General features: G+C 44.5%; 1 protein-coding gene across 1 annotated transcript; it reads right to left on the bottom strand.

Moving 5' to 3' along the window:
• Window positions 1-142: 142 nt before the first annotated feature.
• frrs1l (ferric-chelate reductase 1-like) lies at window positions 143-4695 on the bottom strand. Its single transcript, XM_076737128.1, has 5 exons — window positions 4077-4695; window positions 3377-3461; window positions 2984-3122; window positions 1451-1697; window positions 143-1362 (listed from the first exon to the last, which is right to left on the bottom strand). The coding sequence occupies exons 1-5, from the start codon at window positions 4279-4281 to the stop codon at window positions 1190-1192; spliced, it is 849 nt and encodes a 282-aa protein (XP_076593243.1). The 5' UTR covers window positions 4282-4695; the 3' UTR covers window positions 143-1189.
• Between the last annotated feature and the right edge of the window lie 7981 nt (window positions 4696-12676).

The following is a 12676-nucleotide window of genomic DNA, read 5'->3' as shown; positions in this document are numbered from 1 at the left end:
AAAAAAATGCATTCTCAAAATACCGAGGGCATAAATATAAATTAATCTGATTATTCTATTAAAAAGCATCTTGTATGGATCTGTACTGTTTGACTGAGCTGTCTGTTCACACACAGCAAGGTCTGTAGTTTCTTGTGCATAGTCATTGTTTCTTAAAAGGTTTATTTTTAATAAGCACAATTGTGGCAGATTGCTTCAGTGGGAGGCATTTTAACATATCCATCCATTTTTAATACAGGTCAAAAGGCTACATTAACAGTATGGGGGGGGAAATGAGTCCATGTCCAAGCAAACTGTTCTTCAATCCACAGTGTGCTCCTGTCCAGTGTGTTATGGCTCGCCGTGGGCAAAAGCAACTCACGTAGCAGTCTGTCTATCACTGTCACACAGACACAGCGCCACAGTACTGATAAACTAACCCAACAGACACTGTGGCTGAGAAAAATCTTAAAAGCAAATGATGGAAAAGTGAGATGAGGAAAGTGTTTAAGAGGGCCAAACATAAACATGAGGAAAAAGTAACGGAAATCTTTGACATGGTAAACGCAGACTGTAGGCCGTCCCTCAACACTATATTTTGTGACAGCGCAAACCACCAAATGAGCCGTATTTTCTCTTTTGTTTTTTGCAGAAGACTGTTATGTCCATGGAAACATAACAGGGTAAAGGGACAGGAAGAGTGTGTGCAAACAGCTGTGAGCTGCTTCTTTTGTCCCCAGCAAACCTTTATGTTTTAGCCAAGTTCAACATGAGGCACTGTGTTCTCATCACCAGTGAACAGCAGGTTTTTGAAATCATTCCCAGATTTCCCAGTGCATGCAATATTTGACAGGCTTGTGCGATTTGTTTACTGGCATGTGTAGTCCTCATATTTTTTTAAATGCTTGGAAGCTATCATGAATACTGAAGGAAGCTGGCCTATGAATACTATAACACTACTCTTTCATCAGACCTCTTGATTTGTCCTGTCACCAGTACATGACACCTCTACAATATAGGTTTAATACTGTCAAGATCCTCTGCATGAGTTCAGAGTAATGAATATATACTCTCTAGTGTGTTTAATATATCTAATACAGTGTCTCTTTGTGCAAAGCGCACACTTGAATGTGGCAACTATTTTTTTTTTTTATTGCTGCTTCATCTTCTCGTCCCTGTTTTTTTCCGCCATGTGCTCCGCTGTGCTTCATTATGGCGTGCCCATCAGTAGATAGAAGGTGAGGGCTACTATGAGCAGTAAGCAGAGGGGAGAGTTGAAGGTCTGGTAGGCTGTGGAAGGCATGAAGATATCTTCATACTTGTAGATACTGATCATGTGGTCGCTGACTGGCGGACTGTCGATGTCATGCCTTGTGATGGAACCTGTTGGAAAAAGGTAAGATGATGTCAGATGAAAGACCCAAAAAATAAAAACAGTGGGTGGACTTGATGCTAAAGCTTGATCAACCACCTTGTATGGCAGGTCCCCATGCGAACAGGTAATACCACGACAGGTGTAAATCCACAAGTGTTTCTTCTCTGGGGACGTATAACGGTCGTTTGAAACGGCAGGTCACCCGGTTGTTCTCAAAAATGCCCTCTTCGTCTCTAGCCGGGTTCCTCTTTATTTCCTTGGCCCACTGGCCAACGTTGTAGAAGTGATGAATCCGCACGCGTCCGTTATCGTCGTGGACGCAGCCCATGACGTCGTCTCCTCCCTGACGAGACAGAAGAGAACAGACAGAAGGGAAGTATGAAGAGCCACATCCCAAAGTGCTACGTATTCATCTCTCTCTTCCTCTCCCAAGGTAGGATTCTGACACAAAATATAAATATAGTAAGTGGGACTGACACTATTTCTGTTCATGCAAATAAGCCCCAGTGTTTTCTGCTAGAGACCTGTCACACTGTGACTGGACTTACGTGAGACATATTTTGGCTCTTTTTAGAAAGTGGGTCATAATGCACATCAGCGCTACACGTGAGTTTTCTATTTTTGTCCTGTAGGAATAAGCAGTACAGGAAAAATGAACAGCAATAACTAGAAAACCCAATTTTAATTTGGATTCACTCTCGTTCACCATCATCAACCGAAAAACTGCAGTTAAGGGACGGCGCGTTAGCTGGATGTCAAACTGGTTTTTAGGTGGCAGATAAGTCAAAGTTCATTCTTGAGAGAAGTTTCAGTTATTTAAGTGATTTGAAATGTTAAAACTAAAAGGTTAAAACTGACCAACAATATAAAAACTCTTTGAATATGATCACGTAGATATCAGACAATAAATGATAAATACTGATACATCGTCCAGCTCTCGTTATGAGGCTCTAAACATGTGGTTACATTTCTAATGTCTGTAAATGCTGATTGGTGTAAATCTAATCAAACTCATCAAGAACACATACAGTACACTGCCAAATCCATAAATCAGATTAATAAAATGTGTTTTGTGTCAATTATATTAATTTTATGTGCTGTAAATGTAACACCTTAAAACAGTGTTTCGCAAACCTTTTTTCTTGTGACTCCCTAAAATGAAACAGGGTTTTCTTATGAGCCTCATCACAGGTTATGGCTTCAGTATCGACGCAAATCCATTTCAAGGGAAGACTGATTTGTCCTTGTCACATTATTACATTTGAAGGATTTTTAGTGGCTTAAAAGAGTTCAAAGAGTTCCAGAGAGTGTCCAGTTTTTCACACTTTAATCATCTAATAAGCCCTCACCTTTATTTTGGGACCCTGACTTTCTTAAAATATGATGTGCATACTGTGTATTCATCATTAAATGTGGTACCATACTCTGTATTAAGCTTTTCAAATTCATGCCAAACGATTGAGAAGGAAATGATGAAGTAAACTACAAACAATTGCATTTGAAATAAAAACCGCCAAACTTCAAAACGAGCATGCTGTAAGATAACACACACACGTGTCGCGCTGTCTCAAACTAGATGCAGGAACTTCTTAAAGTCTCAGCAGTCAGAGAGATCGTGCGGCTGCTCACCATTTTCTTGTCAGAGGAGAACCCTACGGCCACCCAGCCGTCTGTGTCAGCACTCATCTCATACTCCACATCTGTCCCAATGCGGCGATAACTTAGAAAGTAGTCACATGTCTCTGCATCACACCCTGGCTTCCCATACCTGCACAAAGACAAATGAAGAGAAGCACACCCTCATTTTAAAGGCAAGAGAGATCTCAGTTGAGAAGGTGAGGTAATAATGTCAAGGCCAAACTAGTGCACTTTTTAAATGAATTTCAGCAACAACTAGGCAGTGCTGGTCCATGTTTAGCTCCAGCTTTCTGAAGTCAGGCCACAGCATGCAGGACAAAGCAGCCCGGGGGAATACAGATGCACCGAACATGAGAGCTGGCTAAAGGTGTATCCTTCTCTAACCTTATGCAGCCTTTGGTTACTCCACAGTCGCTGACTTTGATCTTGGCAAAGGGATCCACTGGTGGGGCGGTGGGGAACGGATAACCTGCAAAATGCAAAATCAGCACTCAGTTGGTTTCATGCAAAAACAAACCAGGCTTGTTTTCAAGACAGCCAAAGGGCCAACTAGGGGGAGGCCATCTGCACTGTGTGTGTGGACGCGTGTTCCTCACGCTGTGGGGACATAAATCTGTCTACACGGTCACGTTGTGAGAATCACCGTCCTTACGGAGACAAAACACAAGTCCCTTTATAAATCATTACATTTAAGGGTGAAGAAGTTTAGGTTTAGGTTAGGGTTAGGGTCTCCAGGAAATGAATATCAGTCAATGTACAGTCCTCTAACGAAATGAAAACAATGCTCTGTGTGTGTGTGTGTGTGTGTGTGTGTGTGTGTCTGTGTGTGTGTGTGTGTGTGTGTGTGTGTGTGTGAGGAACAGGGGGTGGGCAGCTACCACCGGGGAGCTGGCCTGGGTGCTGAAAGGCCTTGCACAGTGGACACAGGTTGGATGCAAGACAAAGCAAACAGCTCTCACTGCCCACAGTTTGTGTTTATTTCTTCTATTCTAAATAAGCTTGACGGTTACAAGTTTGTTTATTGCGCACGAGATGTAAACAAAACCCACCAAATGTGAATCTGTCCAATGCACGAGGACCTTACCGTCATCGGACAGGTATCTGGACTCCAAGAACTCGGAGGCGAAGGTGCTGTAGGAGTCCTTGTGCGGCTCCTGGTGTCCCGGCTCTCCGTGCTCCCCGTGGCCGGCCCGGAGTGCTCCCTCATCGGTGGGGCTCGGCGCGACCCCCCACCATCCGCTCTGGATCAGCAGCACCAACAGCTGCGCGAGCCTACGCAGGAAAATCATGGCCAAATAATTTTTAGAAAAAAAGCACGACAAAAACGACTAAACCAGCTTTGAGTCGAATCGGATCCTCATTGTTGTTTGAATCTCGGTATCTTCGCAGGTACCCATCGCAGCGTCACCAAAATCATCTCCGCATCCCATCGCCCGTTTGCCTGTTTATTCGCAGAGATGTGGGGGGATGCAGCGCCGATGACCGTGTGATTCAGAGGCTAATCCGGGCAGAAATCTCCCCGATTTGTAACCGTACCATCTAATTCAGCTACTCGCCCATAATCCTCTTTAAAATCCGAATCTAGATGCCGACTACAGCTCGTTAATCTTTACATCATTTTCGGTCGGAGTATTGGCCGGATGAATGGTTTCGCCCGGCCTCCCTCTCTTCTTCCCCTTCAGTCAATCACACAAACATCCAATGAGGAGCCGCTACGTGCTGTTATCAGGATCAATTAAGCCCCACAGACAGAGAAAGTACTTCCACAGCAGTTCACACAGAATCCGGCAGAGATTTGGGGTATGTATACGTTGCATATGATGCATATTATCCTCTCAGGTAAAGATCAAAAACCAGGGCCAATGATGAGCAAAACAAGTGAATCAATGAGCTTAAAGAAATAAAAGACATTATAGCTGACTGGAAATAAAATTATTTGTCATACCCAAAAGCCATCGCCTATATTTTAGTGCCCCTATGCTTAGACAGCAAAAAGAAAATCTGTAAAATCACTTATTCACTCTTTGGATTTTTCATAGTTTTCTGTAGATTTTATCTGCAATGATGATGGTTTAAATGCTGTTTCAAGGCCCCCAAGATGCCCATTTACTACATGTAACGTGCATAATATAATAAAAATGTATAATAATAACCATGTTTCAAATTTGTTTAAATTATCCTAATTTCCTACTACAGTTTCCTAAATGAAAAACAAAATGTATATTTTTATGCAGGTCTGAATCTAGATGCAGATTTAAAACATATACCAGATTGTGCGGCCTTGTATGCACTCTGAGTTATTGCTTGCAGCACTGCAGTGCAGGTGACCTAAAGGTGTACCCACAGTGCCGTTGAATTTCTAAATTTGTATGTCATTTGTGGACAGACATGACTGTGTACATAACATGAATGGATGAATATGCAATGTTTCACTCATGTGGAAAACAGCATTTAGCCTCCCTCTCTTTGTGGAGCTGTCGCTCAGGTCTGTCTTTTTCAGTGGCTGTACACAGTCCTGCCACTTGATGGTGATATAAAGCCACAGTTTGAACTTCATATTCAGGTCAGTTTAGGGTGTCTCCACTTTGACTTCTGTCCATCTCTTTCACTTTTACTTTTCACTGTTTTAAACCAGCAAACACCACCACTTTCCAACGTATGTTACCATACTGGCTAATGTAAGAGTTACCCAGGATACTGACTGCTGTGGGTTTAATCTCTCTTTGTCTCATCAACTTTTTTTTATTTATTAATATCTCACTGTTAAGATGAACGAAAATGACATGCAAAGTTTTACCTACATACTCTTAAAGCCTTCAGTCACTCCTGAGGGGTTGTTTCTTACTTATAACCTCCACAGTTCAGAAATCTGTAGCATCTCTGATAGATTACTACTGTGCCCCATGTAATGACTCACGAAGACGCATAAGGGTGACAGTGAAATGAATATTTTTGCACTTGATGTGTGTCCAGTCATCATCATCTTCTAATTTCCTCAATACTTTGATATTTCACGAGTCAGTCCATTTGGTCTACACTCACCACTTTGTAAAAGTTTAACACTGCTTGCAAGCTCGACAGAACATCTCAAAGAAATTCAAACTGGCATCACAGTCTTAGAAATCATAATGACACCTAAATGTAATGTGTAACATTTAATTAGTCTTGTAACAGATTGTGCAGAGAGTATACAACCATATTTAATCTATTATCATACACCTTTACTTACATGGAAAGCAAGTTTGGGAAGCAACATTAATAAGATATCCCAAACTGATTACATATATAACATAAGAAGTTGCCTTAATTGTTTAATTTTTGCTCAGTATTTGGCTATAAAGTTACCAAAGAGCGGAAAGTCCTGGGAGTTTCAGGTTTTTAGCAAGAGCAGCGGGTGAGGGAGGCACGAATAAGGCTGAGAGACCTTGCTGTTCATTCCTGTATCCTGTAGGTGGTGCTGTTGTGACACAATCTGAAACGGACTAAAACTGTCAGTAGACAACAATGACTGTCACAAAGATGAAAGGCTGACTGGCATCCACTAACACACACACACACACACACACACACACACACACACACACACACACACACACACACACACACACACACACACACACACACACGGCCTAACAATGTATGTTTTTTAAAATCCAAAACACATGAAGTCTGAAGAATATCTGCACAAAATTTGGCAGGAAAACAAAACAATAATAACACCCACAACAACATAAACGTATGGCATGTGATCACTTTTTCACTTTCAGTTTCCATGCATGTTCACTGCTGCACTGTTTTCAGGTCTGAGGAGAATCCACTCATGCATGTAAAACACATGTTTTTTGCACCATGCGTGCGAACAGACGTGTGTGTACATACAAGAGTACATGACCTTTAACCCCTCCTGTCTTCACACCATCTCTCTCTGCACGCAGACACAAATCAGCCTGATCAATCGCTCCTCTTGTTCTCGATCCGCCCAATTATCCCTCGTTTATCCTCCAATTATTTCCACTTCTACCTCCACCCTCCCTCTCTCTTCTCTCTCCCTCTCTCTCTCTCACTCTCTCTCTCTCTCTCTCTCTCCCTCTCTCTCTCTCACTCTCTCTCTCTCTCTCTCTCTCCCTCTCTCTCTCTCTCTCTCTCTCTCTCTCTCTCCTTCCCAATTACCATTCTGTGTAGGGGGCAATGCTTGCTGGGTAATGAGGGACTCTGGGTGTACCAATCTTATCTTAATAGCCTTAAAGGGCCACTCATTAACACAAACACTTACTCTGTCTCAATCTCACACACACACACACACACACACACACACACACACACACACACACACACACACACACACACACACACGCACAGCTGTCCCTGCACATCATGCCATAGAGAGAGATGGTGTGACAGACAGAATGAGCGAGGGACTTGATGGAAGCAGTAGGAGAGAGAGAATGAGACAGGAGAGAGGAAGGGGATGGTGGGAGAGAGGAGATGAGGAGAGGGTGAGGCAGGCGGGTGGGGCGGGGGGAGGGGGGGGTCTGGTAAATGTCAGCGGCGTGTCTCCTGGGCCTGAGAGACGAGTTAGTGACAGGAGAACAATGGCCGCTGGATCCATTCAGAAACACAGCTGCTATGAGTGCACGCCTGGATCTGTCTCCTGCTTAGCCATGAACCGGCACTTGTAAAGGCAGAGCTAAACACATACACACACATTAACACACGCTAATAGAAAAATGCATGGCTGGTGCACATGCAGCCACCCACACCTGTACGTCCGGACACACATGGTAAGCCCTGGATGTTGCAGGGGGATCAGCAGCGATGTGGATGGCTTAGTCAGGGCTGTCAGTCAATAAGAGGCCCTGCAGACTGGTGACGACTGGCCAATTGAACATACGTCCTGCATACTCATGTCTGCTCTGTCGCTGCTTCTTCTCTCTGTCACTGCAAAGGGCAAAACTGGGGCTATATTCCTCTTATTACCAATAACAAATCAATACTACACACAGAACTTTTTGTGTAGCCTGATTATTGCTCTGTGAACATAGAGCTTGTTGTCCAAAAATGATTAAAAATGCATATATGACATGTGTGATTTTTCCTCTCTTTCACAACACTTATCATTGTTCATAAGGTATTTTAAGAATCCTCAAAGATTTTAATACAAAGTAACGTCTTTATGTGTCATGAAAAACTAGCACAGTGATAATACTGTATGTCATTTCCAGCTACCAGAATGAGACTCACAGTTAGTTAAGAAGTGGGTTTAAAATCCTCAAGTTTTCTTGAGATACCTTCAGAACAGCGATAAATGTTCTTAAACTGCCTTCTGGGTTTCCCAAAAATCACCAGGTAATTATCTTTCAGAAAAACTGTGACTCAGCTGTAATGGCAATTCAACTGGAAGCTATCCCACATGCTCACTGGTGCACCATCTGATTGAGCAGCTTTTATTAAAAAACAACAGTTTCCAGCTGATTCAAGTTACTCATTACTTTCAAAAAGCTGAAATTTTCTCTTTGAGACTTGCTTTTAGAGACAAGCTTATGAACGGCTGATTTTGGTCTTTTAAAGGAATGTGTTGGCAATGAATATAGAATAACTCAAGCCTCATTCTTCAATGCAGGTCTGCCTCCTCCTCTTCTGTATTTCTCCTGTAGTTACAAATGTCTCACCTCTCCTCATTCCTTTTGTTCTGTTACTATTTGGTGGCTCGTGGTTGATACTCGATGTGTAGTAGAACTGGTGAGAAATCATTTTATTCCCTCGTGGAGCGGCAGAAATAAACCTTGTAGGTTTTGTCTTATTTTGGCATCTAAACTCAATGATGACACCTCCCACCTCATTCTCCATCGGACAGAGGCTAGATCACTTATCGACTCAACCCATCTTATAACACCAGGCTATTACCTCTGTCTCTAACTCTCTCACACACACAAACAGTCATAAAGCAGGTCTGTGATCTAGCTGCAGGCCTCTCCATCCCCAGGGCTTCATTTAGGAGTTGTCAGAAATCCCTTTACTCACAGAGGACAGTAAGGGCTATTGGCATGTGCCTCTGTGTGCAGAGCAAATGCACCCCCGCCACACCCCTGCCACCTTCACTTCCATGAAGATAAGCATCTTTACTGCTGTATGCTTATTACAATTTTGAGTGATTCTTTCTAACAGTGGGATATGAACAAAAGCATGTCTGTCTTTGTCGTATTTGCATACATGGTTTGGTTTGCGCAGTTTGTCTGTTGGGTCTCTGTGTGTACCAAAGGCTGAAAGGTTCCATTGTGCTGATGAAATGTTTACGTTTGAGATATAAGGTGGCACAGATGAGACATCGATCAGCACTCATTAAACACCTCCAACTGTGCTGACACACACAGAGGCACGCATTCACATACACACATCCAGCTGACAAACACAGAACGATGTATTTAAGCTCTGAATGTATTTGACTCATACACTGGTGTGCTGCCATGTGAAGCTTGAATTGAAATCTGACTTTAAATGCTTGTTGTCAGTAGACTCACCCATTAAGCTGTGACACTGCGCTCTCTCCATATAGACACGCCGACTGGCCAGGGCCTTAAGCAGTGATTATGGTGTTGGGCAGTGGGAGCTGGGGGCTGCACCGTCATTAGTCTGGTTAATCAGAGCCTTGCTCCAGGTTAAGCTCCGCAGCCTCAAGAGACGGACTGATGAGCTGAGAGCCGTGCCCAGCCTACAGTTCTCGGGTCTGGGCTTCAGCAGCTCCCCTGGCCCCTGCCTGCTCCAGCCAGTAATCTATAACTCTCCCCTGGAGCACAGCGCGGAGGCTCAGCCTCCTGGACAACACTGACACACGATGCATGGTAATGAGACACACACAGAATGACACACTGTCACACACACCTGTTCGCACACACCCACACTTCCCACTGATGCAGCATTAGCAATCATCACGGAGTTTCTATGAGTTTGCTCTGCTCTAGCTTTCAAGAGAAGTGTATTGTGCTCAGTTGCACTCCAAAAACAAGTCCCTCTGTGTGCTGCCGGTTAGCAGTGACCTTGACTTCATGACCAATGTGATTCAACATCTAAATGCTTAACTACACCTATCCATGGAGCACAATAATAACCAGCTCAGCAGAATGAGTGTATAATGAGCACAGGGACTGCTGGGTTTTCAAACAGGAACTACTCGGACACATACATACTCATACACAAACAAATTCCCTTGGGGCTGCGAGGGTCTCAGTTCAGCAGGGACCATCCAGAGAGGTATATTTGAGCCAAGGCTGCCATTGGCCAGCCTTCTCTTTCCCAGCGTCCCCTGTGAGCTCATTAGCCCCAATCAAAACTACTTCCCTATGTCTACATTAGATGCTCCATCCATCGCCACCCTGCCACACACAAATTACACTCTCCATCAGGATCGGACGGATTGGTGTGTGTGTCGGTGACTGCAGGAGTGCATGTGTGTTTAAAGGACAAGTAAGGTCAGAGAGTCCCCTTGAGCCCCCCAACATTTCCCAGTGGACTTTGCAGACCCTCGCAGAGCAGAAAAAAGTGGGCAGGAGGGGGCGGGAGAGGAGACGAGCCGGGGTGAAAAGCAGGTAGAAGGAGGTTAAGAAGTGTGTTTCTAGGTGATGAAGTAGATGACCAGGTTTCAGTTCAGGGGCCCCTGTATTTCTCTTCTGCGCTGTGTGACCCAGATGGGCGGCGAGGGGGAAAAACAGGAAGGAGGGGGAGGCAGAGAGAGATAAAGAAAGCGGTTTTTCATTTAAAAAATGAGCGTATGCTGCACACACACAGGAAGGACCCCAGAGAACCACAGAATGGGATGAGACAACAAAGAGCCCCATCATCAGTTTAGTGAATAGATCTGTCTTTCTATCCCTTTTATCTCCCTTCGCTCTCTTTTTCACCATCGCATCCTCTCTTAATCAGCCTCTCATTGTGCCATTAGCTGAACCTGTAGTCTTAATCAGAGGCTTGGCACAGACATCATTGCTATCAACTGCCCTTCTCACACACCCACACACACACGCGCACAAACACTAAATAAACACATTTTAATGCGACACCAATCATGTCATCTACTCAATGAGCCCTTCTCCCCTCCCTCTTGTAGCCCACAATCCAAACATAACACATGGGATGCCCGTCTCTCCCATCCATCAGTCAGCCAACACACTGCCGGCTTAAAAATGTGTGTGTGTGCGTGTGTGTGTGTGTGTGTGTGGCTTTTTGGTATGAATCCCGAGGGGAGGGAGAGCGATTTTAACTCAGTAACCTGAATCACCTCCTATCCCAAATCTTTGCTGCATGAATACTGTATACACACACACACACACACACACACTTATGCATGTCAGTGAGTGTGTATTGATAATGTCCATTAGCATATTTATGATCATTGCCAGCCTCTTATTGTTTGCACGCTCCATTAATCTTCATCTGCTGCCTGCCGACTGACAGCTCAATCTAACGGGCCATCACTGGGCACTGGGCACACACACACATACACATTAAGATTGCACATAAAGCATACTTGCATCAACAATCGAGGGGCATTGTCTCACATATGCAGACACACACACACATTCAGGCAGACAGCGTGATTGACATTCACCCCTGTGAGTGTAATCACCGGAGGTTATCCTCCCCAGCTGTGTGGGGATCTGCTCAGCTTCTCCTGTGCAGCGCCGTGGAACCGTACCTGCAGGACATTGTGAGTTCCTTCTGGGCCATAGGTGGGTGATGGTACCCCTTGATTCAGGGTGCACCAAGCCAGCCTGTCTCTGTGCACACACCTCACAAATGCACTGCAGTCTACCTCAACCCTCCAGCCTCATCATTAAAGACCCCTTCCTGTGGTCGCCCTAAGCCAGACCCCATCAGAACGACACCAAACGCACCCGTCAGGCCAACGTGTGTGAAGAAACAAACGCTGCTTCTGAGCATGAAAATCAGAAAAATGCACCAGGTACGTGTGCAGCAAACACCCAGGGTGCTAAACTCTGTGTGCGAGTGTGCGTGTGTGTATGCGTGTGTGTGTGTGTGTGTGTGTGTGTGTGTGTGTTTAATGTGATGACAGCATGTGTTTGTGTAATGTGCACTCAAATGTTAATGTGTTTGTTTAAAGCCAGTCTGACTGACTAACTCACAGCTGATTACTGGGTGAATGAGCGCTGGAAGAGAGCCAAGTTCAATGGGAGGTCTGTTCTCCTGTCGCCTCTTCCTTTCTCTCTCCTTTTCTCTCCCCCCCCCCCCCCCCCCGTCCTCCTCCCGCATTACCCTGCTGCTCCAGGAAGAGCGACCAGGGAGCCAGGATATCTGTGTGTTCAGACATTATGTGGGGCATGAATTTGAGAGAGCAGATGAATGAAAGGAAAAAGGTCATGAGATCATTTCTAAGTTCACCCATAATAACAATACAGTTCATGTTGAATAGATCAACATTTGGGGGAAAAGGCTTATTGGCTTTCTTTTTCGGAGTTAGATGTTAATTCGATGACACTTTGATGCCTGTGCGTCAAAGATGGAGCCAGGAGGCGACTAGCTTTTTTAATTATGGTCCGTCTTCACATGATGTGAAGGCGGGACAGGTAGCTGTGCAAGAAAACGGCGTGCATATTTTGATTTCTGCCCGTCCAGCATGTCCTTGCAGCGTCTCATCTGGTTTTCTGGAAACCTCGACAGGACTCCACGATG

This window comes from Chaetodon auriga, chromosome 8 (assembly GCF_051107435.1).
Source record: "Chaetodon auriga isolate fChaAug3 chromosome 8, fChaAug3.hap1, whole genome shotgun sequence".
Classification (NCBI taxonomy): domain Eukaryota; kingdom Metazoa; phylum Chordata; class Actinopteri; order Chaetodontiformes; family Chaetodontidae; genus Chaetodon; species Chaetodon auriga.
This window is presented reverse-complemented; position numbering and strand designations above follow the sequence as displayed.

What these genes read in the sequence shown, in the direction of transcription:
- frrs1l (XM_076737128.1), bottom strand. Translation starts at nt 4,281, where the DNA reads ATGATTTTCCTGCGTAGGCTCGCGCAGCTGTTGGTGCTGCTGATCCAG. An exon ending in GTAACCAAAGGCTGCATAAG is followed by an intron (nt 3,123 to 3,376) that starts GTTAGAGAAGGA and finishes GTCTTTGTGCAG; the next exon opens with GTATGGGAAGCCAGGGTGTG. An exon ending in ATGGGGACCTGCCATACAAG is followed by an intron (nt 1,363 to 1,450) that starts GTGGTTGATCAA and finishes TTTTTCCAACAG; the next exon opens with GTTCCATCACAAGGCATGAC.